The 24,323-nt window shown below is 45.3% G+C and overlaps 1 protein-coding gene across 2 annotated transcripts; it reads right to left on the minus strand.

Annotated features, from left to right (window-relative positions):
- Positions 1 to 5,763: 5,763 nt before the first annotated feature.
- CCNB2 (cyclin B2) lies at positions 5,764 to 23,819 on the minus strand. Of its 2 annotated transcripts, none has more exons than XM_008526763.2 (9): positions 23,110 to 23,819; positions 21,218 to 21,346; positions 20,999 to 21,112; positions 13,527 to 13,697; positions 13,265 to 13,423; positions 11,485 to 11,721; positions 11,036 to 11,176; positions 7,167 to 7,277; positions 5,764 to 6,033 (listed from the first exon to the last, which is right to left on the minus strand). In XM_008526763.2, the coding sequence occupies exons 1-9, from the start codon at positions 23,131 to 23,133 to the stop codon at positions 5,923 to 5,925; spliced, it is 1,197 nt and encodes a 398-aa protein (XP_008524985.2). In that variant the 5' UTR covers positions 23,134 to 23,819; the 3' UTR covers positions 5,764 to 5,922. The 2 variants fall into 2 exon arrangements, with proteins under 2 accessions (XP_008524985.2, XP_070434971.1); XM_070578870.1 differs by having other exon boundaries at positions 13,265 to 13,429; positions 13,533 to 13,697; positions 23,110 to 23,290.
- Positions 23,820 to 24,323: the final 504 nt, after the last annotated feature.

Raw genomic sequence — 24,323 nt, forward strand, 5'->3', positions numbered from 1 at the left:
CCTTGTTCTTTTGTGACATTTGTTATGGGTTGAATTGTGTCCCCCGCCAAAAGATGTGTTGCAGTCGTAACCCCCAGTGCTTCAGAATGTGACCTTATTTAGAAATAGGGTCATTGCAGAGGTAATCAAATTAAAACGAAATCATTAGGATGGGCCCTCAGCTAATATAACTGGTGTCCTGACAAAAAGGGGACATTTGGATACAGATCGACATGCAGAAAGGGAAGATGACGTGAAGAGTCAGCCATCTTCACGCCAAGGAGAGGGCCCTGGAACAGGTCCTCCGTCACAGCCCTCAGGAGGAACCAAGACGCCTGGCACCTGCATCTCGGACTTCCAGCCTCCACAATTGTAGGAATAAATTTCTGTTGTTAAGCCACCCAGTTTGTGATACTTTGTTAAGACAGACCTAGCAAACCAACACAATGTTTAGCGCAGTAATCGTGACAAGTTGGAAACAATGTAATGTCCATCAGTAAGGGGATGGTCATGGGGAGACTGTCACTTCTCTACCTCTCCTTCTCCCAGTTGCCACAGCCATTCTTAAGCTATCGGGAAAGTAGGGTCTGACTGGCACACACCTTCTTGTCATTTCAGGATCCCCAGGTCCATGGGAAAAAATGATCAGGGGTTATGTATAAGTGAAAGAATGTATGTGAATTTGGAACAAAGTAAACCATTTAATTCTGTTTTACTTCAAGAATACAGAGCAAACTTCATTCAGCAACAATAACAAATAATGTTTAAAGTATATTTTAGCTCATTTTGTGACCAAATAAGAGAGTGAGGAAAATAAAGCCATAATGTGATGACACGAGGAAAGGCAATCTTGTTGACACATAGTCTATATTTTACAAAAGACTTTCATATTTCTGGACTCACGGAAAGTGGGAGGAAGGAGAGAACTGGATTTCAAACCGAGGGGCATCATGGGCTCCCCCACAGCCTCAATGCACAGGCTGCTCTCATGGGCAGCAACACCAAGATTACCTTCCAGTGGTACCGTACACCCCTGGCTGGCTGGGACAAGCTTTTGTTTTTCCTCTGAAAAATCAGTCCCGGGATAAAAGAAACATGACTTTAAAAGAATTTGTGCCTGACAGGACAATCAGGAATAAGCACAGGTTCTTTTGAAAAGGGCTATCTCAGGGCCAGCCCGGTGGCACAGCAGTTAAGTGTGCACGTTCTGCTTCAGCGGCCCGGGATTTGCTGGTTCAAATCCCAGGTGTGGACGTGGCACCGCTTGGCAAGCCATGCTGTGGTAGGCATCCCACATATAAAGCAGAGGAAGATGGGCATGGATGTTAGCTCAGGGCCAGTCTTCCTCAGTAAAAAGAGGAGAACTGGCAGTTGTTAGCTCAGGGCTAATCTTCCTCAAAAACAAACAAATAAATAATTTTCCCTAATGTTATATATCAAAACAAAACAAAACAAACACTCATGGGGCAGCGGGTGGAATCAGTCCTGGCTGCTGTTAATTTAATGATTGGCCTTGTAAACTTGTGTGTAACTGGGCCCCATCAGGCTCTGGGTGACAAAGCAGGAAGTGAGTTCAACATCCCCACAAGCAGCGGGAAGACCCCTCCGTGGGGATCACAGAGCAAGCGCCCATCCCTGTACCCACGTGCCTCATCCAGTGCCAGGCTCAGCATGGGTGCCTCGACCGATGTGGCGAGAATAGGTGAGTGAATCCATGTTTATAGGTGAGGAAGACTAAAGTCCTTAACCTAGGCTTCCTCTAGTCTGGAGCTGGTCAGGCCTGCCGTTTGGCTCACTGTTGAGTTGAACAAAAGTGCAGTTCAAGAGTCACTTAACCTGGGAGAACATAAAGAGGATCAGGGGGCCATCCCTGCCTTCTAGAGCGTGACACCACATGTGTGTTGTCGCAGTGGAATGTGCAGTGTGACGATGTGACAGATCCTTCAACCGAAGTTTGAACGTAACTGTGAACCAAGCGAGCAGGTTTGAACGTGGACCCTGGGGCTGAGGTGGGCAAACCAGTAGGAAACTGGCAGTCTGGCCTCAGAATCCCTTTAGACTCTTCAGTATTATTGAGGATCCTGAAGAGTTCTGCTTTTGTTGGTTGTAGCTATCAGCATTGACCGTATTCGAAAATCAAACTGAGAAAAATTTAAAACATCAACATACACATTCCTCAACCACCAAAGTGAGGATGTGTCATGGAACCTCTAAAAGATTCACCTTAGACCACTGACAGTGTGAAAAAAAGCAAATAACATCCTCGCATTATCATGAAAATAGTTTTGACCTCATGGACTTCTTGAAAGGGTCTCAGGGCCCCCGGGGGTGCCCGGGCCACATTTTGAGGACCACCAGAGGGTAAGTGCTAATAAGTATGGGGCGCAGCAGGGAGAGCAACTGGCTTTCTGAAAACATTCGGAAAGGCCGGCTCTTCCACAGCGCTTAGGGAAGAGGACTGATGCCCACGGAGAGGGCAAACGGGGAGGCCTTGTCTACGAGCTTGCTGCCCCACCAGCAGGAGCGCACACCACCCACAGCCCAACGTGTTGTCCCAGCCCATCTGGTCAGACGGGACCCGGCACCGTCACCAAGTCCAGCCCCAAGAAGGTGGAAAGGGGGTGAGGAGCACAGCTCCCTTTTAAAACTTTCTTTGCAAAGTGCACACACCACGTGCACTCATATTCTATTGGCCGGGATTTAGTGACGTGACCTCAACCGCAAGGGTGGCTGGGAGTCTCTGCCCAGAGAGCAGCTTGCCCAGGGTGTCAGGGAGAGCGTCCTCCTCCTTCAGCCATGGCTTCTTCCAGGCCCAGTTGCTCACAAGAACAAGTGAGAGACAACACGACTGTACATCCATGCAACTACCATCTCCCCTGGTTTGCCACAGAGCGGGGCTTACATTATCCAAATTCTTTCTCCTCCTGCCTCCCTCGAAGTCCTCCCCGGACCTCCCCTGAGTGGAGCTGGCCCTGCCTCTGGTTGCTACTTCTTTTCCAGGTGGTTCTCTGGGTGGGTTCACTGGCAGGTGGGGGTAGAGTCCAGTTTCAGGAGTGGAGTGTGCACGGCACATCTGCTGGAGCGCCCAACCATGTTCCTGGCACCTCTCACTTTTGTGGTCAAAAAAGTAGGAGCCATTCCACAGTGTTGTCCCTTTGGCTCCTTGCTTTGTGTTCCCCCAAGGCCTGGCTAATCTTCACAGCTCTTTCTGAATTTGGGAACTCACTTTCACTCCTACCAGCTAATCTTGATGTCTTTCCCTCCTACTGTACTGTTCCTGCCCCCTCCAACCAATATGACCTCATCTAAAATCTCCACTTTGAAAATGAGAAGGCTCTGTCGGTTCACTCCCCTGCCCAAGGTCACACAGCTCTTAAGTAGAGGAGCCATTATTTGGACTCTGATGACCCATGACCCACACTTTTAATCTTTGTCTTCTATTCAACAAATATTAAGGAGTTTGATAGTCTGATTGTCAACCTTTAAACTTCCAATGTCTTTCTCTCAAAAATCAAAAACCTAAAAAAAGAAAAGAAAAACTCACAAATAGGACTCAACAGCTGTAAATTTGTAAACTGCGTTGATGGGCAAGAGATGCATCTAACATATCTTGGAACGCTGAGTTGTCTCTTTCCAAGACCACCAACCTCCCAAAAATTACAGCCACTAACGTTCGAGCACCTCCAGAAACCGTGTGAAAGGCTCGGCATACTTTCTGTAGCACAGCAGCACTGTGAGGTGGACACTCTTATCCCCGTCTTACAGACACACAGACACAGGTCACACAGCTGCCAAGCAGACTCAGACCCGTGCAACCCAGCTTCAGGGTCTGCGCTCTTCAAATACCGTGGTTACATCATCTCATTTCCTAATTTCAGTGTTTTTACAACATTATCCTTTCTACTTTTACAGCTTATTTCACATTTATTATATCACTTTATTCTGGGTGCCTTCTGTGGCACATAAGGAAGTTCTTAAAGATCTTTTATTTATGACATCCTGGAAGTAAGAATTCCCTGAGTCAGGGTATTTAATATTTAACTAAGCAAAATACATAATAAAGAAGCTATAAAATGTCTTTGGAAGATGCCTACAAACCATCCTTTCTTGCTGGAGCTCCAGCGTCCCTGGGAAGTAACCTTGCTTTTCAGAGCCAGGACAGCTAGCTCCCTGTCATGGTCTCGCTGCGTTCCCAAGTGACCTAAGGCAGTCTAAGCTGCCGTAAGAACACCTTCGCCAACTCGACAAGGGAGCTGTACCACTTTATACTAGGATGCCAACATCTACTCAGGTCCTCCAGATGCTCAAAACTTACAGACTCCCTCCTCAGGCAGCCCTGGCCGGCCCAGGCAAGGGGGCAAGGAGCAAGCCCCAGCGGAGCCAGGCGCTCCTCCGCGGCAGCCACAAGGCCCGGCTGAGTCACAGGCCCCTGAGGCCTTCGCTGTCGGCTGGCAGGCAGCTTTTATGGCACTCTAGGTTGGGGACATGCTGACTTAAATGAGTTCACTTCAAAGCTCCTCAGAACCTTTATGAATCTTACATGAGTTTTGTGATGTTTCCCAAATGTGTTTGACTAACTCCTCTCTCTCAAAAAACCAATTAAGATCTTGTTGAACTAATAGTTTGGGAAGTCATTGCTATAAGAGGCTCATTTACTTTATGAGGTTTGTTTTTAAGATAGTGATCGGAGACAGAGAATACATTCCACCTTAGAAAACCATGTTAAATGTGATCAAATGCCCACCACCACACAAAAAAAAAGGTAACCCGTAATGCAGTTGAAACAGCACAACAGGAAAACGCACTCCAAGTTTCAACTTCAACAGGATGTCACAGGCCCGTTTCCTTTTCCAGCTGTGGCCCCTTAGGACTGCTCTTCCAGCTCCCAACCGTGCCTTTGAGAGAGACACGTTATGAGGGTTACTTCCAGTGGCTATCGCCCTAGTGGTCAGGTGTTCCTGTATAGGAACTAAAGAATAGTTGGGGGGCCGGCCTGGTGGTGCAGGGGTTAAGTGCACACATTCTGCTTCGGCGGCCCGGGGTTCAGATCCCAGGTGTGGACATGGCACTGCTTGGCAAGCCATGCTGTGGTAGGCATCCCACATATAAAGTAGAGGAAGATGGGCACAGATGTTAGCTCAGGGCCAGTCTTCCTCAGCAAAAAGAGGAGGACTGGCTGCAGATGTTAGCTCAGGGCTAATCTTCCTCAACAAAAAAATTTTTTTTTTTTTAAATAGTTGGATAGGTTCTAGAAAGGGAATTGTCATGGCTATCCTCCCATTTTTTAAAATTTTTTTAAAGATTGGCACCTGAGCTAACATCTGCTGCCAATCTCCTTTTTTCCTTCTTCTCCCCAAAGCCCCCCAATGCATAGTTGTATATTCCAGCTGTATGTCCTTCTAGTTGTGGCATGTGGGACACCACCTCAGCGTGGCCTGATGAGTGGTATTGCGTCTGTGCCCAGGATCCAAACCAACGAAACCCTGGGCCGCTGAAGTGGAGCGTGCCAACTTGACCACTCGGCCATGGGGCTGGCCCCTATCCTCCTATTTTAAATTTTCATCATCAATCAATCTTTTTATATTCAAGAAGTTTAGGAATGGGTTAGCATTCACTGAAGCCAAGTTCTAGTTTTTTCCATTTGACAAAATAGCAGGGAGGGCTTTCCCAGAGCCATAACGGCAATGATTTATGTGCTATTCGTAAAAGCTCAAAAAGAAATTAGTCAAAGCAAGCTTCTCCTGACGTCTTCAGTGTAGACCACACAAATAAATACACACAGGATACCTTAAGAAAAATCAAGAGCTTTATTTTTCCTCACTATCTATTTAGAAAAGAGATTGGAGAAAAGGTTCCACGGAATAGAGCAGAGGGCTATCTACAAAGTCAAGTGTTCCAGATCCGCACAGACGGAGGAAGCTGTCCCGCAGAGGCCATGGCAGCCTAGGACCGGCCCAGCAGAGGTGAGGCCAGCTCCTGGACGGCTTTTGAGTTGAGCTGAGGAATGGTGCTGATCTTCAGGAGTTTGCTGCTTGCATACTTGCTCTTGACGGCCTGCAGAAGTCATCTCAGATTAAGCACACATCAGCCACCCCCCACCCACGCCTTGTTCCTGGGCTCACTGACAAGTATGAAAGGGCCAGACCCACAATCTCCAGACGGTAGGATGCTGCTGGATCACTGAAGCCAGCCAGTGCTCTGAGGTCATGTGTTGTGCATGGCGATTTCCTTCCACGCCTAGTAATGGACAGAGCCCAGCTGGTAGCATAGGTGAGGAGGGAACAAATTATTTCAAGGTCCAAGGAGCAGGCTTTCTCTCATCAGGCACCAGAGGGGAGGGAGATGGGAGCTGCTTATTATATGTAAGTGCCATCAGGACATGACAGCTTTGCCAGGAACGGCAGCAATACTGGCAATAAAAGTGCGTGGCAACCAGTGCTTGGCAGATCCCAGATGATACCCTCAGGACTGGAAACCCATTATGCTTCCACAGTGTGCTAAATCACGCTGAAACCCTACGGAAGGAGGCAGAGCAGGGTGAAGGGTACTTGGTACAGACACCTTGCCCTTTGTCCCAGACCCCTGGTCAGCTCTGATATTTGGCATCACCCAAGTGCAGGACAGCACCCGATCTCCTCTGGCTCCTCCTCTCAGGAGGCCCGCACAGAGCCAGACATCAGGCCCCCAGGACACTTCCCGATTGGGCTGCTTGCCCCTCCTTCTCCACCATGCTTGCTATTCAGGTGCCTTCCAGTCAGTGTCCCTAAAGATTCTGGACAAAGACCCTGAGAAATATCACCAGAATACCCAAGGCTTCCACAGGGCCATGGGAGGTGGGCCCTTGCTGTCCCAGACCTCATGTTGACCAGACCTTCCTGCTTGCCGAGTGCCCTACTGAGGATGCTGGGACACAAGTGGATAAAGACAGTGCGCAGCTGCCTGGCTGCTACCCAGGGCCTGGACATAGCCTATCTACCTTGTTTTAAAGAAAGTCTGCTCTCAGGGTGTATCAGTATGCTCCATCCCCTGCTGCACTAGAAAAATAGAAAGAGTCTGTGCTAAGACAGACTCTCACATATACCAAAAATCTATTCACGTGAAAACAAACACGCATACATACGTGCACATACTCTCATACACAAAACTTGTCATCCAATGCCTTCCACAGCTTAGGAATGAGTACTCACGATGAATTTCGTTAAGTTTCCATTTACTTTCACTACATTTTTGGCCATGTGCTGCATGACTTCCAACACTTCATTTTCTGTGTATCCAGTGTAATACTGCTGCTTTAAGTTCTGGAACAAATACAAAGGAAAGGGGCAAGATGAACCTCCACTTCTCTGGAAGAGCACATCTTATACATGCTGGCACTACTTAAGGAAAAGCTACAGGAGAACATTCAGTCACAGCCCTAACCACCACCATGTACAGCAAAGCAGCCAGTAAAAGCAGGACGATGTGGCTCTGAGCAGGACTTCAGCTCCCAGCTAAAGCAAGTGTCAAAGGTCCCATGTGATTATCTTTTAAAGACAGTTGTGCAGGGAAGTGGGGTTCCACAATTAATAAAGCTCCCACGCGTACCTCTATCGCTACACTGAAAGGGGATGGAAGGAGGACAGAGTGAAAACAAAACCCAACAAAAGAATGCTCCCTCTACGGTAAGAGCAGAGACCTGGCCCAGCACCTGTCACATGTCCCCCGATCAAAGCCCTGCCAGTCAGTGGCTGGGGGAGAGCTCGAGAACCCCGGTATCAGTATCGTCAGCCAGGGAAAGAGGTTCAGAATTAAGAAAGAAACTGGGCCATAGGCAGCTATCTAATCTACCAGTCCAGAAGCACTAAGACCACCCCAGACTCCCTCGTTGGGCCCTACACAGCTAAGCCCTGAAGAAGAGAGCACGCGGCGCAGCCGCCACGCCAGCCTGTGACCCAGCCGCCCGGAGACCAAAGTCAAGCAAAAGGACAGTTGCTGACTGATAATAAGGCTTATTGTGCATGAAGACACATACCCTGACTTTATTTCAGTTCTGTGATAACATTCTAAAAGCAAAGATACATCTCTTTCACATGCACAATATGATGGGAAAACAAACCACAATTTAATCTTAATCCTAAAATCGTTCAAAGAAAGAAAGAACTAAGCAGGAGTGAATCCTGAAATAACACACAACTACTGGTAACTTGAAATCAGTTCCCAGAAAACAGGGAGACCTATAGTTAATTGCTTTAGAGCCCAAGGAAGCGTGTCTAAGAGTGAAGTAATTTGGCTAAAATGAGCATTGGTACCAGGACCATGTACCATTCACGTACCAGTGGCTTTTTGGCCTCAAGCTATTTATTTAAAAAATTTCAAATCTACAGAAAAATTCAAAGAATAATATAATGAACATCTGGATATCCTTTGTGTAGATTCATCAATTATTAACATTTTGCCACTTTCTCTCTCTCATGGTGTCTGCAACACACTTGCAAATGGTTCAGGAAAAATTGTGTGTGAATATATATATCTTCATGACACATTGACACATCACTTCTAAATGTTTCAGAAGCGTTTAGATACCTAAACACCTAAAAAGTATTTTCCTACATAGCCACAAAATACCATTATCACATAAGAAACATTATCAACAATTCCATAATATCACCTAATGTATAGTCAATACTCAAATTTCTCCAATTGTTCCAAAAATATCTTTTATAGATTTTTCTTTAGGTCCAGGGTCCAATCAAGGTACATGCAGTACATTTGGTTGTTGTGTCTTTAGTCTTTTTTAATTTAAAACAACTCCCATTTTCTTAGCTTTAAATGACAGTGACTTTTTTGAAGGATTCACGCCAGTCACTTTTGGAATGCCCCATACTGTGGATTTGTCTGAGTGTCTCCTGATGATTGGATTTGTGTTAAATGTCTTGGCCACAAATCCTGTGCAGGTGATACTGTATTCTTCCTCCTGCACCAGGAGGCAGGTCAAATCAGGGGATCCCACCACTGGCGACGTCGAGCTTGATCACCGGGTCAAGGTGCTAAGGGCCAGATGTCTCCACAAAAGCACAGTTTTTCTTCAGAATTACTGTTTGTGTGTGCGGATATTTTGAGACCATGGGAATCTTGTTCCCCAAAATTATGTCACCTAATGATATAAACATCAATTGATGATCCTCGCTTGAATCAATTATTAGATTGGGGATTAAAAATTGGTGGATTTCTAACTCTACAATTTTTTCTACTTCAATTAGCTAGCATTCTAACTGATTAAAAAAAGGGAAAAAAAGTCTTTCATTCCTTTCTTGTCTTTTCCCTTTCTTTCTTTTGTATCATTAAGGACTCATGGATGTTTTTTAATGTGTTATAATCTATTACTGCCACTATTCTTCGTAATGCTCAAATTTAGTCAGTAAGAGCTCTCAAGTCAGTTCCTATGTCCTTTTGATGTGACCCACTGATCTTTGAGAATTTGCTTGTTATCTGCTACAAACTGATCCAGGCTCACCTTATAGTGCCCATGCCACGGCCCTGAAATCAGCTATTTCTCAAAAGAGAACTAGTTCCTAGTGGGTAATGGTATTCAGTATCCAAGACGTGGGCCCTAGGTATATCCATTGCTACCGGGTTATCATTGTTTCTGGGCCCTTTTATTATGAATTTACTAATGTTTTCAAAACAGATTTAATACTACTGGATTTTCCCTTTTGTTTTCAATTGTTAACAATATTTTATCTTTCTTCTTACAGTGAAAATTTTAATCCTTAGTAACATGAATGTTTATTTGCTTTATCCTACAGTATACATGAGTAGTTTCAGAATTACAATAACAGATTACTATTAACAATCAACCTCCTAAGTAAACTTTAAGTGTGTTTCCTTTGTTGGTCCTTTGTTTTGTCTAACTTCACACCCCACTAAAGATGCACAGTCAGAATGCTGTGTTCAAAAGTTATTTCAATTAATTCTTCCATCTGTGGTCTTTACCAATTTGATATACAGTGACATTGTTTGTTTGTTTAATTCCACTTTAGGATGTGCATAAAATATTCATATTGTTCAAAAGTCACCTTATATTGTATACAGGTTAATAAAAAGTTACAACCAGAAGTCCTGCTCCCATCCTTCACCTTCTACTCTGATCCCACTCAGCCCCATAGATCTCCATTTTCATTAGTTTCTGGTCTATTCTTCCTGTATTTTTTTAGAAATTAGCAAATACATAAACACATATACATATACTCTCTCTCATCTCCCTTCTTTCTTACATAAAATGTAAACTGTACACTCTCGTGTGGAGGCACAACTCCGCCACGGTGCCCTGGCAATCTTGCACGGATCCACATAGACCAGCTGACAAAGGCTTGAGCCACGGCTGACCTGTCTTGGCAAAAGGCCTTGTGATCCTCCTGGAGCAGGAGGGGGTGGCAAGCTTGGGAGGAGCTGCCTCCAAGCCATCTCCCGCTCGCCTCCCTCTCTCCCCTGGGAGGCTGTCAGGAGGCCATTTCTTATTCCCTCCTGGGTTCTGGTGAGGCTGCCGCTCTGCTGCTCTCAGCGGACAGCTACAGACTATAAAGCCGCTTAGCGGCAGTCTACAATCAGCTCATCTACAGCAGGGTATCCCATGACTCGCCTTGCAGTCATCCGGCCCCTTTTGTCTCGGCATTGTCCTTTTCAGTGTGAGTCGAGCACCCAGGGAGCTGGCATCTTCGGCTCTTTGTATGAACGTACAAGTGGCTCATTCTGTCTTTACCGGCTACATCAGTCAGGCCTTGGCCTTGCTTTGTCTTGTGTGCTTGACAACTTGCTTGTTTCACTTAACAAAATATCCCAGAAATCTTAGCCTATCAGTTCTCACTGGCCTTCCTCATTCTTTATAACTCTACAATACACTTGGGTACCACGGTGTAGTCCCTCAGACTCCAACTGAGTCTTTCCAAGCAGCTTTCTTCTAGGCCTTTGGACTTTTAACAATTGCTTCAAGGATAGTGTTGTGAAAATGCTAAGGCCTTTCATGTCAAGAAAGCCTAAAATATAACCAAACTAATTTCTTCTTAAATGCAACACTCACCCATTTTCCTTGGCCTAGAACCTTCTGGGACAGGCAGGAAGCAGCCGCTGCCACCTTAGAAGGGTGGTAATGCACCATGTCGTAGTCAATGAGAGTCAGCTCCATCAAATATTTGGCTAGAGTGTGCTGTGCAACATCCACCTATGAAAGAACAGCCAAGGACAGTAAAAAGCACAGCTGTTACTCCTCTCCTGCAAAATTCTGGGTGAAGGCCTAGGAACGCAAATCCACTTAAGTCACTTTTCCCTCCCAGGAACAGCCAGCTCTATTCCACAATATGACAAACACAGAACGGGAGGTCTTTTCTCTGAAGAACGGATGAGACAAGCATTAGGACTTATCTAAAAGAGGCTTCCTATAAATTCATAAGCTTTCCTGTAATTGGATCAATGTTTCTAGGATGAGAGAAGCAGCAAAATAAAGTCTGCCCCAGACCCAGAGGCACTCACCTCCCCGGCTTTCGAGGCCCGCCTTAAGAAATGTAGTGGCAGAGGTCGACCCAACTCAAATTTCAGTTCTTTCAAAATTAGAGTTTCCATTTCTCGGATTTGGGAACTGGTATAAGCATTGTCTGTGATGTAAACGAAGTCTTCAATATTTGGAGAAAACATCTCCTCATACTTGGAAGCCAAAAGCAGAGCCGTAATCCCAACCAGTTGAAGCTTCTTCCGAGAGACTGGCTGAACCTAATTGAAGAGGAATGTGTCAGAAGTCACATCTAACAAGAGGACTGGGGTTCTGGGTAGAAGAAAGTGACAGGGAACCAAGTTCTGGAGAAGTGCTCGTCATCTCTGCTCGTACTCCTCTTAAGGGCACAAGAAACCTGAATGGTAATAGCAGGTACCACCACTGCTCATAGCAGCTGTCGGTTACTGAGGACCCACTGTGTGCCAGGCACGGTGCTAAGATTCTAACAACCATCTCATTGAATCCTCACAAAAATCCTCGGCAATACGCTATTTTTTCCCCACTTACACATAGATGGCCTGAGAAGAGATTCAGACACCAGTCCAAGATCACTCGACTGCTGAGCAGGGAAGAGTTACATCTGGCGACCATCTCCTAGTCGCTGCTCCCCCCACATCATCCCAGCTTGAGGGTCTGGGGCGGCCCCCACACGCCATCAACATGGTCTGAATCAAGACGAGGCCAAACAAAACAGCAGGAATTCCATGGATGCCCAGGGACGAGGAAGGGGGTGTCTCAGACGTTTCCTTCATCCTCACCAAAGTACACTCGTTATTCAGCCTGAAGAATCTTTCAAAGACGCTTCAGAGTCAGGGAAAATGACTCAGTCTAGGGTATAAGTGTTCCCTTTTTTTTTCAAACTGAAACTTTGCTTTTCTTGCTTCAATAATTTTCATTATTGAGAATCTAAATATAACTGTGCTTTCCTACCCGAGAGGACTGTATAAGGAGAACCACTGAGTCTATGATTACTTAGGATTTTGCAGTATCTTGGGGTCATTATTATAAACACAGTTATTACTGTATTGCTCGGGCAGAATTTGTACGTGACCTAAACCTCTATCATAAATGTTGACTTTAAATAAACAAATCCTCATCCACAGGGTGACCTTTTGGTAGATAACACACTAGTGGTTTATGTCTGGCATTTCTTCTCACTGGTCCGTGTTTTTGCATTAGCAGCTGATAAATATTTTGATGATCACCTCTGCATCTCAGCATAGTTTCTTACATTCCTCTTTACTTTTTTGAGACCTCGCAACCTCAGTACACTCCCCACACATACCCCTGGCTCCTTTTTAAAATATTCTGCCTCCTCCCTCGTCTACAGAGATTCACTGCCACAGCTGGCTGGAAACCGTGAAGTTCTCTAACCAAACTCCTCATTTTTCACATGAGAAAACAATACCAAAGAGTGCTGAACTACGGAAATTGCACAAGTGGGCCTGGAAAACCAGAATCCAAGGCACCACAGGCTTCACACTGACGTCCTATATTTCCTTTGATGACAGATTGTGGCAATGCAGTATTTCCCCTGAGCATTTTCAGCGGGCTGACCTAACAGAAATGTCCAGCAACGGTCAGCATGGTCAGCATCATCAGAGATTCGACACTTGGACGCCTTCCGTTTCTAGCACCTGAAGCTCTTTGGCTTCTCAGAAACTGCCTTTTAGTCTTTTCTTCAGAGGGACCACGGCTTGGCACTGCATAAACGCGATGTTCAGTGAGCCACCGGTACAAAGTCCCGGCAGCCGCACTCACCTGTAAAAACCGATCCATAATGGCGATGCACATGTACAGGGTTTCCTGCAGCAGCCTAAACTTTGAGTGGACTTGTACCAGCCAGTCCACCAGGATGGCACGCATACGTCCGTTTATATCTCTTCCATCTAAGAAATGTGGATTTATGGATTGCAGAACCTGTCGGTGGAATTAAAAGTTTAACAAGCTGACCTCGTTTCCTTCCCAGCTGTGTGGTCAATTCTGTATTGCTTGTACAACCAAACCACAAAGGCCCACTCGCCTCCAGCTGCCTTAGGTACTGGTAGATATCCTTAACGTAGTCGCTGCAGAGCTGAGGGTTCTCCCAATCTTCATTATCAATATCCTCGACTTTGCAGAGCAGGGCATCAGAGAAAGCTTGGCAGAGGTTCTCCTCCTTCATGGAGACATCCTCGGGTGTGGGAGAAGGAGCCTACGTCGACAAATGAAAACACGGCTATTAGCACCTTAGGAGGAGGCTTAGCCACAGATACGTGCAGAGCCAACCAGTTTAAAAGTATCATGGGCATTTTTGAAATATGTTAAAGCTAAAACAAATAAATTCCAGAGTCAGGTGAATAATTCAAGATGCAGTAGATGAAGGTTTCAGAGATACACTCCTCTGTTTAAACCTCTCTATTTTCACTCCAAGTGAGAACCTAAGTTGTCAGAGGGGCCTCTGGGCCCTGCGTGATCTGGCCCTCCCTTCCCCTCCTGATCCCACTCCCGCTTCTCTCCCCGTGGCTTGCTTCACTCCAGCCTCCCGGCTGGGCCTCCCTCACTGCAAGCCGGCTCCCTCTTCCCAGAATGCTCTTGTCCCTGAATCTCGTGGGTAATTCCCTCACCGTCTTCACGTTTTGCTCACATGTCACCTTCTCAGGGAGGTCTACCCTGACTCCTATTTAACACCACCACCTGCTCCTGTTCCCCTACGCATACATTTCACCTCTCTTACTGTGTTTTTCCCCGTAGAACCATAATCTTCTAATAGATTATGGAGTTTACTTAGGCACGATGTGCGTTACTCTCTGTGACCTCTGCTAGAATGAGAGCTCTATAAGCTTACCTTTATTTAAGTTGGCTTTGTCCACTGAGGCATCTCACACACCTGTATCACCCCTGACACAGCAGGTGCTCATAAATACTTACAGAGCAAAAGAAACTTAGACGCCAGAGCTGACAGCTCACTTTAGCAGCAGCCTCTTCTGCAAGTGTAATGTTTTTTTCATCAACTAATTTATTCTAAATCGAGAAATTGTTTGGCAACTACAAAGCACAAAGGCACATCCCAGCCTATGAATAAAAGAGGAGGAGGAAGGAAACACTGAGCCAGTTCACACCCAGTGTTTTATTTTCTTATGCTGACTGGGCGATTATTTATAAAAATCACGCAAATGAAACATTTATAAAGTAAGTTAAAACAAGTGTTTAATAATGAAGCATAAATAAACCATTACTTTTGAAAAGAGTAAGAGATACTTCTGAAAGTAAAACCTAACGGGGCTGCTAGGCTATAAAGAATATATATTAAAGTAATAAAATATAGAAAGAAAGAGACGACTGAATAATAAACAGACAACTTTAATTTACATTAACGTTCAGTGATTATAGTTTCCAGTCTTAGAGAACGATAAAACAATAACAATAACAAAATATATATAGCATTTCAGAACATGTCCCTCCCGCTTAAGCAAAGGTCTTAACTGAGGAAGAGCCGGGTGAGCAAGGGGTATGCAGATGGGCATACCATTTATGCGAGAATTTAAGGACCTCCAGGGACTAGAAAGAACAAGAAGAGCTACTCGAGGTACCGGGGGGAACCTAGACAAGGGTACCAGGGAGGGTAGGACCTCAGGGAAAATGAGTGAGCAAAAGGTAAGCAAGTACGAAGTCCCAGGGGGAGCCAAGAAGTAAAGGCAAGTCTGCGAACTGCACTTTGATTTGGGATGGTGGGAGGTGGCACATGAGGTGTGAGAAGATGGGCTGGAGGGGCTGGCCCGGTGGCAGCCTAGTGGTCAAGTTGGCATTATCAGCTTCACAGGCTGGGGTTAGAGGATTCAGATCCCAGGTGTAGACCAACACACCCCCTCCTTGAGCCATGCTGTGGCAGGGTCCCACATACAAAATAGTGGAAGATTGGCAACAGATGTTAGCTCAGGGCCAATCTTCCTCACCAAAAAAAAAAAAAAAGAAGAAGATGATGAGCTGGAAAGGTGAGCAAGAGCCTGGCTAAAGAGTTTAGATTTTATCCAAAGGTAAGTGAACACACTCAAGGAATTGACCAAGAGTGACTAGAATCAGATGTGCACTTTAATAAGCACATGTCGCTTCAGTGTAAGGTTACCTTTTCCAGGGATGAGCATCATCACTCTCGCCAGGAAGGGCAGGCAGTACCAGGAAGCCTGGTTTAAGGAGGCAGAGGTTATCGCCCCGTACCCCACATGCTGCCTCAGCAGCCTGCAATGTTTACCTGGGTCTACTCAGAAGGTCACCTGACTTTAGCCATATCCAAAAGCCACCAGGATGAGATTGTTGCGGCCCTTAATTTAGAATTGCTTGAAAGCAGTCCTTTTGGACTCCAGCATGATTTAATTATGCTCAAACCTTCTCTAAGATCCCACTCATTCTGCAGGCAGTAGCCTGAGCCCCGTGGGCCAACTGTGCAGTCCTCGGTCCAGCACCTGCGCCAAGCAAAGTTAAAAACCGTATTGGCAGGGTCAGCCCGATGGTGCAGCGGTTAAATTTTCACATTCCGCTTTGACAGCCCGGGGTTCGCCGGTTCTGATCCCGGGTGCAGACATGGCACGACTTGGCAAAAGCCATGCTGTGGCAGGTGTCCCACATATAAAGTAGAGGAAGATGGGCATGGATGTTAGCTCAGGGCCAGTCTTCCTCAGCAAAAAGAGGAGGACTGGCAGCAGTTAGCTCAAGGCTGATCTTCCTCAAAAAAACAAAACAAAACAAAAAAGTATTGGCTAGTTAACGTCACAAACTTTTGAATGACAAGAGTGGTCTGAGAATAAAAACCTTCAAATTAGATTAACGAATGACATCTGTGGGTTGTCAGAGACAAGTGAAAATTCTTATCAGATGAAACAATAAAGATGTGAGATTTTGCTGAACTCGAAACATCCTGTTTGGCAAGGAGCCAGGTGGAGTTGAGCAAAGGCTGCTGAAGTTTTCCCAGGACTGATAGTCACTGAGCTGGGTGTGTTGAGGGAACAGATGGAGATTAACATGCAAATATATAGGTATTTACACAAGCTGTGGTAAAGCACAGAGTTCCTCTATTTACCAAATTTATGATAGATAATGTCAATTAAGCGCAGCAAGGAAGGACTCCAAGAAAAACTGCCCATTCTGATCAGCCAGTTCAGGATTTGTGGCAGTGAGCGTGTCCTCGTGCACACAAAGGCACACGCGATGAGAGGAAGGGAAAATCAGTCACTGACGGGCTTCAGAGAACGCAACGGAATGGCATTTGCGGGGTAGGGAGAGTAGTAAAAATGAACTGACCTTTTATTCTATGTACTTTATGGATTTCTGCATTGTTTTGTTTTCTTAAGCCTGTGTTTCTTGTGTAATTGAAAATAAAAGGCATTCTTTTTTTTAATGTGAACAGTTGTGCTTAGTTCTTTTTTATGGATAGTTTTTGTATCAGGGGAAGTTAGGCTATAAAACATCTTTACACTTGAACAATGACTATCACTGAATTTAGTGTTTACATCAAATCTGTAAATTCTAAAAGGTCATTCGAATTTCCGGCTGTGACCCAGGACAGCTCCTAAGCTTGCCGCACCTCCGGCAACGGGGATTGTAACTCATGTTTTCACTCCTTCCATCCCCGACTGGATGGGGAGCTACCCAGGGACAGAGAAGGGGCTTCATTCAACTGGTCTCCCCAGTGTCCATCAACCAAGGGGCTAGAAGAGCCTTCTCCTTCCTTTCAAGCTGCTCTGCGTTTGCCAAACCTCATTAGTCAGCAAAAAACACAGGTTCCTCCAGTTACTGCAGGATGCTAAGCTGCGGCAAACCCCTCTTGCAGGGCCCCCTCCAGGCCTCAGGAGGGCCCTCTGCGATTCAGTTGCTCCGTCTGCTATAAAGGAAGACCCTGCTCTCCAGTTTTTCAGGGAGGCTGGTACGAATTCGGTTAGAAGTCCGGGGCTTCTGCTTTCATGAACACATGGCTTATGTTAGAAGCTTTCCAGGGCTTCCTGCTGCCAGAAACCCTGTGCTCAACTGGCATTTCCTCACCTCGGGGAAGGGCTTAAACGGGCAGCAATGACTGCAGATAGAGAGGATGGCGACAAAGCAAAGGCCAGACGGCTGACCAGAGACAGGCCAGGCGAGGGGCTCCCCGTAAATTACAGACTTAACAGTCTCTTCTGTACTCAGTTGCCCAGAGGAAAGTGTGTTTGAATTGGAAACAATTATTGTTCATTAATGCTTGATGTCTTCTAAAACGAGAAGCACTTTTCAACCACAGAAGTGATTTTTATATGAACTGAGCCACAGGTCCATAATTCTTTATCTGAAACGCAGTGGCCTCCATTTTGCCAGGGAGCTAGAGAAAAAGGAGTCAGCCGAGGAGACGTGGAGTAAAGGGAACTCAGAAAGAGTGGAGTTGTGGAGGTCACAGGAGGAAATTTCTCCTTTGTTTTGTTCATAACATTTTTTGGTTCTTTGCTTTTCTCCTTTTTTTTTTTTTTTTAAAGATTGGCACCTGAGCTAACAACTGTTGCCAATCTTCTTTATTTGCCTTTTTCTTCTCCCCAAAGCCCCCCAGTACATAGTTGTACACTCTAGTTGTGAGTGCCTTTGGTTGTGCTATGTGGCACGCCGCCTCAGCATGGCCTGACGAGCGGTGCCATGTCCGCACCCAGCATCCGAACCAGTGAAACCCTGGGCCACCCAAGCAGGCGCATGAACTCAACCACTCGGCCATCGGGTCACCCCCTGCTTTTTTTTTTTTTAATTTGCCTTTTTTCCTTCTTCTCTGATTTGAAAAGTAATATGTACCTATGGCGAAAAGTCTGAAAACTTTAAGGAAGAAAATAAAAGTCAATTTTAAGCTCAACATAATGTTCAAAAATAACTACATCAGTATTTTGAATATAAATGAACACTATTAAAAAGCAACTCTGGGGGGCTGACTCCGTGGCCAAGTGGTTAAGTTCGTGTGCTCTGCTTCGGCTGCCCAGGGTTTTGCCGGTTCGGATCCTGGGCGCGGACATGGTGCCGCTCATCAGCCCACGCTGAGGCGGTGTCCCACATGCCACAACTATAAGGACCTACAACTAAGACTATACAACTATGTACTGGGGGGGGGCTTTGGGGTGAAAAAGGAAAAATAAAATCTTTTAAAAAAAAGCAAATCCAGGGTTGCACTGCATTATATTGTGTTATAATCTGATTTTTTCACTAATATAATGTGCATTTTGATATCTTTAAATATTCTACTAAAACATGCTATTCGTGGTTTCATAGTTCTTCATTAAATGGATTTAATTGATCTTGTATTATAGAATATTTCTCCATTATATAAGAGATTTTCATTTAACATTATTTAAAAGTCTTCGTCTGTCTCTCTGATCATGTTCTTAGGATAAATTTTAAAAACAGACATAGTGGATACGGAGAAAAACCATTTGTAGTATATTGCTAAATCGCCCTTCTGAAACGTGGGAGGAACCACATTCAGTCACCCTTAGGAAATGCTGCATAAAGGTCAAGAGGTCAAGGTCTAAAAAGCTGCTTTGGGTTTGGCATTTAGGAGGTCACTAGAAACCTCCCAGGAAAGGCCTATTAACAGAAGGTTCACCTTGACTATCTGTTCTGACCTTTAGTTCTTGAACCTTTTTTTCCTGTCTTATTAACAGCAACATGCTTGCAACCATTGCCTCTAAGTAGAAGGCTCACAAGTCTGTTCCTGTCCTTCAGGTGTTGCTGGCACATTTCCAGCTGCATTTCCAGGTGGATGTCCATTATCTCAACAAATCTAAAGCCAAACGAGACACCTTCCCCCCAAAGCTACCCCCTCTCCTCACTTTCCTGTTTTTTATTAATTTATTCCATAAAGGGGGTCTTAAATAGTCAAATGCTTAAGGGTCTCACTCCTTCACTCCAAGCAACACATTCAAAGAGTTCCTCCTAAATGCAGGATGCCGTCCCTGAAGGGAGTTTGGGCACATGCTAACACATTTGATGTGGTCTATGTGTGAACACTTAGGGGAGATCTGGGCTGGTTGAAGCCCCTCATCAGCTCTTGCTCGGACAATTGCAATCCTCCTAATTTACGTCCCTTCCATGGCCACCCTACACTTGATCACTTCTCGCCTCCTCAAAACTTTTCAGAGGTTCCTCACTGCCCAACGAGACAAAATCCAAATTCCAAGGCCTTCAAATCCAACCACAACCTTCTTCCCACCTTGAAACTTCTGCTTCCTCACATGAATCTTCTGATCAATTTAGACTTGCTGACTCCTTGCCCAAAGGACGTGATTATAGGCCTATTTCCACTTTGGTGCCCTGATTCCTATTGCTGCTTCGTTCTCTAAAAAGGTGCTCTTTTCTATCAGCTTCTCCCTGTCCTTACAAATCACGCTTATTCCGTGAAGTTTCCCGCGGTGTTCTCGCCCTCCTTTAGATGCACTTTCTGTAGGATGGCCCTTCCATCTACGGCAGTCATTTGACATTCGGTCATCCATGGCCCAGCGTCATTCCCTAGGATCACTAATTTAATTTGTAGGTACATATGCCCCTTCTGGATAAGTCTCCTCAAGGGAAAACGTCTCCATCAGCCTTAATACAATCGGATATGTATAGCAAGTGCTCAATATATATATTTCTCAAACATAGCCAATGTTTTACTTTGAAAAATTTCAAACATACACTAATATACATATTTTTTTGAGCTGGAAAGAGTGAAGTAGTTACTCTTGTATTGTCAGCACCTACAACAGTGCTTGTCTCATTAATTACACAAATGTACGTAACCTGTGGATGAGAGCATGCATGAACTTGAACATGGTGGAAAGTGAACAGGGCAATGGGTCCATCAGCGTTCTAACTTCAACTCAGCTAACCAGTCACAGACTGCGACACACAGAATTTTGGCATTACCTTGTTCTTACATGAGTTTGAGTCTCAGAACTGAGGGCTTCCACAGCCTCCATGGGCAAGTTCATTCTAATAGTGGATTCTTTTAACAAAACCTACCAAATTTCACTCTGAGATCACTACATTTATTTGGGTATTAAGGTAACTAACTTTGTTATTCAAGGTCAAAACATCATATTAAGGGACCATTACTAAAAAAACATATATGTTCATTTGAAGGAGAGCTCCAGGGGCCAGCCCCATGGCAGAGTGGTTAAGCTCGCATGCTCCATTTTGGTGGCCCAGGGTTCGCCAGCTCAGATCCTGGGTGCAGACCTACACACCGCTCATCATACCATGTTGTGGTGGCATCCCACACAGAAAAACAAGAATGACTTACAACTAGGATACACAACTATGTACTGGGGCTTTGGGGAGAAAAAAAAAAAAAAAAAAGAGAGAGGAAGATTGGCAACAGATGTTAGCTCAGGGCAAGTCTTCTCCCAAAAAATAAATAAAGGAGAGCCCCAGCTACGAATATTCTTCGAAAGTTGCCGTGATGATAAAGGCACCCTTGCAGTCCAGCCAAAACCAGCCTACATCATTAAGTATGTTTGTAAGTTCAGAACTTCCTACCTTCGGAGCCAATATTTCCATCTGCACTGGTTTCACAGAAGCAGTAGGTTTCAATTGTTTGGTGGCATTGGTTGCTTTGGTGGGTTGAACAGGTACTTTGGTGTGCTGAGCTTTCTACAAAGAAAAAGAAATGTGAATAGGGTAAGACAGCCAGAGCAGGCCCTCAACGCTGTACAGAATCAGCCCAGGGCGCATGTGTACACGCCTCAAGCTTATTACCTTAGCTACTTGTGGGGCTCTGGTTGTAACTCTGTTTCCAATTTCTTCTAAAACTGCCCGCCGGAGAGTCACATGACTCTTAGCTTTAGAATTAACTCCTGTGTCAATATTCTCCAAATCAGTGGACACCTAAAAAAACAAATTCAGTTGAGACAATTTACAATACTTTGCTAATGTCAGATGCCCAAATTTAGAATTTATTAGGTAACGGTGGATATGCTGAGATCTATTTGCCAGAGGAAAAAGGTACATTTTAGGAAATCTAAAAATGCTATCTGTAATTGACAACATCACTATCAATTAGACAAATCACTCATTCACCTTTAAAACCTAAACTAGCTTTGATTCTCATGCCATTCTGGACATAAGAGGTACTTCTGTAGACATATCTTCAGAGATGCAGCCTTTTAAAATGAGGTTGCCATAGCATGGACTCTTATACTAAGAATACTTAGAAAGAAAATAGTTTTTGTGGGTAAAACAGTTTTACTTTCAAAGTCAGAGAAAGTTGGAATTGCATGAATAAAAATCCTTAGTTGACCTTAACCTGCTTTAGACAGAATGTGCTCAGAAACAAAACTTGCTAGAAAAAGCAATTCAACAGAAAAGTTAATTTTATTATAGAAGTGATAAACATTTCATGAGAAAAAAACCAGCATGTCCTATCCCCAAGAATTGGGGGTCCTAATCCTAAAAAAAAATCTCCCAACAGGGGGTTTGAATGAACTTACCAGGACAGACAGAGGAGCAGGGAAAAACTCAAGCCTTCCCTCAATAGAAAGAATTGGACTATGAAAGAACGTTATGCGATAGAGTAGACATATTGCTTGTCAGTTTGACTTAAATCTGCAGAAGGATAGGAATTAAATACTGAATGTATCCAACTTACTAAGATTCTCAAAAGACACACTGTTCAATTTTTCCAGCAGTAATTGCCAATTTTAATAAGTATTTGAAAGTTTAACGCTTATGGGTTGAAGCCTGGTAGTCTGACTAAGTTTACTTCCATCTGGAAGGGAGGATTGGCAGCTTTTACTAGGCCGCAGCCAGGAGGATGGACCTCAGGTGTGTCAGGGCCCTCTTTTTTTCAGCAAAGGAAAAGCAGATCCAGGTACAATTCAAGCCCACAAAAAAAGAAAAGTCCAAAACACCATTAACACTTTGACTTCTGCAAAGATGAAATAAACGAATTTGGATCCTTCTCTCTCAGTCTGCCATATTGCTTCAAATTATGTGCAAAATGTCTATTACACTTGAGTAAAGAAACGAAATTTTTTTAAAGGGACAAGCCCATACATTAGTGAACTTAGCCTGGAAGACTTCGTGTGCAGAAATCAATGGGAAACTCACGCAAAGCAAAATGCGAAAAATCTGAAAAACAGCCACGGCTGTGGCCTGATCAAACATTCAGAACACTTGCCTGCCTATGGAATTTCTTCCAGTCCTTCTGCTCCGCAGCCCCACCACGGATCCCTTTGCTGGCAAGGAGTTTGAGAAGAGAGGAAGGAAATCCTAAGAACCTGTATTTGCACAGCTCTCTAACAACAAAGAGCATTCAGGGATCGCTCGCTGAGGACTGGGCCCCGTGCTCCGGAGGCTCCCTTGACAAACGCCGCCTCCGAGGCGCACTCCCGCACTTCCCCCACCCGAGGGCAGGGAGGGGCCGGGGCGGGAGCGGGTAAGGGAGAGCGGAACCCTGGCAGAGAGAGGCCAGCCAGAGAGGCCAGGCCGCAGGGCCCGGGCGCGGGGGAAGCAGGCAGCCGGAAGAAGGGGAAAGCGGCGCCGGTTGGGACCAAGAAGCTCTGAGCAGAAGAGGGAGAAGCGAGAGGCGTCTGCGGGGGCTGCGGGGCTGCAGCCCCCGGCCGGTGTAGGGGGTCGCCGGGCCCACTCACCGTCGGGCGTCGGAGCAGCGCCATGAGGGTCGGGGCAGGCAAGAGTGCCGGCCGGGCGCCAGGAGGAACGAGGTCTGGAGCCGGAGGGCACAAGCCTCAGCCACACTGCTGGATCTGCACTGCGGGCCCGCACCGCCGGGGTTCTTCCCGATGTCGCCTTGTTCCAGGATTCAAATACCGCGCCGCTCGCGCCCCCATTGGGCGGCCCTACGTACAGTGCGCCTTCCCATTGGCTAAGCCGGAAGCATTCCCGCACGCTGATTGGCTGAATTTTCCAGACATGTTTGGTTGTCATAACAACCGGTTGTTTTTTTCTGCCTACTCTCCTTTTTAAAAATCTCGGCCCCTACGGTAAACAAAAATAAAGCAGACGAAGGACGCCTTCTGTGAATGTCGACAAGACGTCACGTATGGATGTCTCTCTACGTTTGTGCTGGGTGGGCGGAAGTTGGTTCTAAGAACAACCTGGAAATGCCATTTCTGACCTATATTCCTCTTCCGGAAATTTCGAGTTGGAGTTTAGGTTCAGTTGGCCTGGGTCGCGGAATAGGCGCTTCTGGGTGGCTCAGAGCCGCCCTGTGTTTTGTGGTTGAGACTCAAACATGTGCTAAAGGAGTGGGAATTGTGGCGTTTACTCAAAAGCTAAGATTCTCGGGAGAAGCGAACGAAAAAAAAAGGTAAATGTGATTTGTGTGATTCGTGATTCATGTAAGCTCTCCATCGTTTTGCCAGCACCTAGCACAGTTTGGTATGTGTTATGGTCAGTGCTCAATAAATATTTGTCGAATATTTATGACTATATGATGTGCAGAAGATTTTAAAATGAGAAAGGTGTGATCCAGCCTTGGGCAGAAGGGTGGGAGGATCAGGACAAGACAGGAAAAGAGGAAAGGAAAAAGTGAGAGGAACGGGAAAGGGGAGAGGAAAGAGCAAAGGAAAGGTCCAGTGCCGGCAGTAAAGGTAGTGGAATGATCTGGATTAAATTCCTGCCCTTGCCCCTGCATCTGACATTTCTAAACCTGTTTCCTCTTCTGTAAAATACAAATCATTGTGGCTACTGTGGCAGGGGAAGATGTTAGTGTATCCATTGTCCTATAACTAAAAATTAGGTATCCAATGAAACAGTCTTGGGGAGGAAAAACAGATGTGTAGTGCATTGGGGTTGTGAGTAAAATTATATTTTTATTGTTATAATATTGTGGTGTAATCAGAAG

This window comes from Equus przewalskii, chromosome 1, assembly GCF_037783145.1.
Source record: "Equus przewalskii isolate Varuska chromosome 1, EquPr2, whole genome shotgun sequence".
Classification (NCBI taxonomy): domain Eukaryota; kingdom Metazoa; phylum Chordata; class Mammalia; order Perissodactyla; family Equidae; genus Equus; species Equus przewalskii.

Bases quoted from the DNA above. Each gene is read 5' to 3' on its own strand.
- CCNB2 (XM_008526763.2), bottom strand. From the start codon at position 23,133: ATGGCGCTGCTCCGACGCCCGACG. The intron at 21,113-21,217 runs GTAATAAGCTTG...TTTTCTTTGTAG, and splicing joins GAGCCCCACAAGTAGCTAAG to AAAGCTCAGCACACCAAAGT. The intron at 6,034-7,166 runs GTGAGTACTCAT...TGACTTCTGCAG, and splicing joins GAAACTTAACGAAATTCATC to GCCGTCAAGAGCAAGTATGC.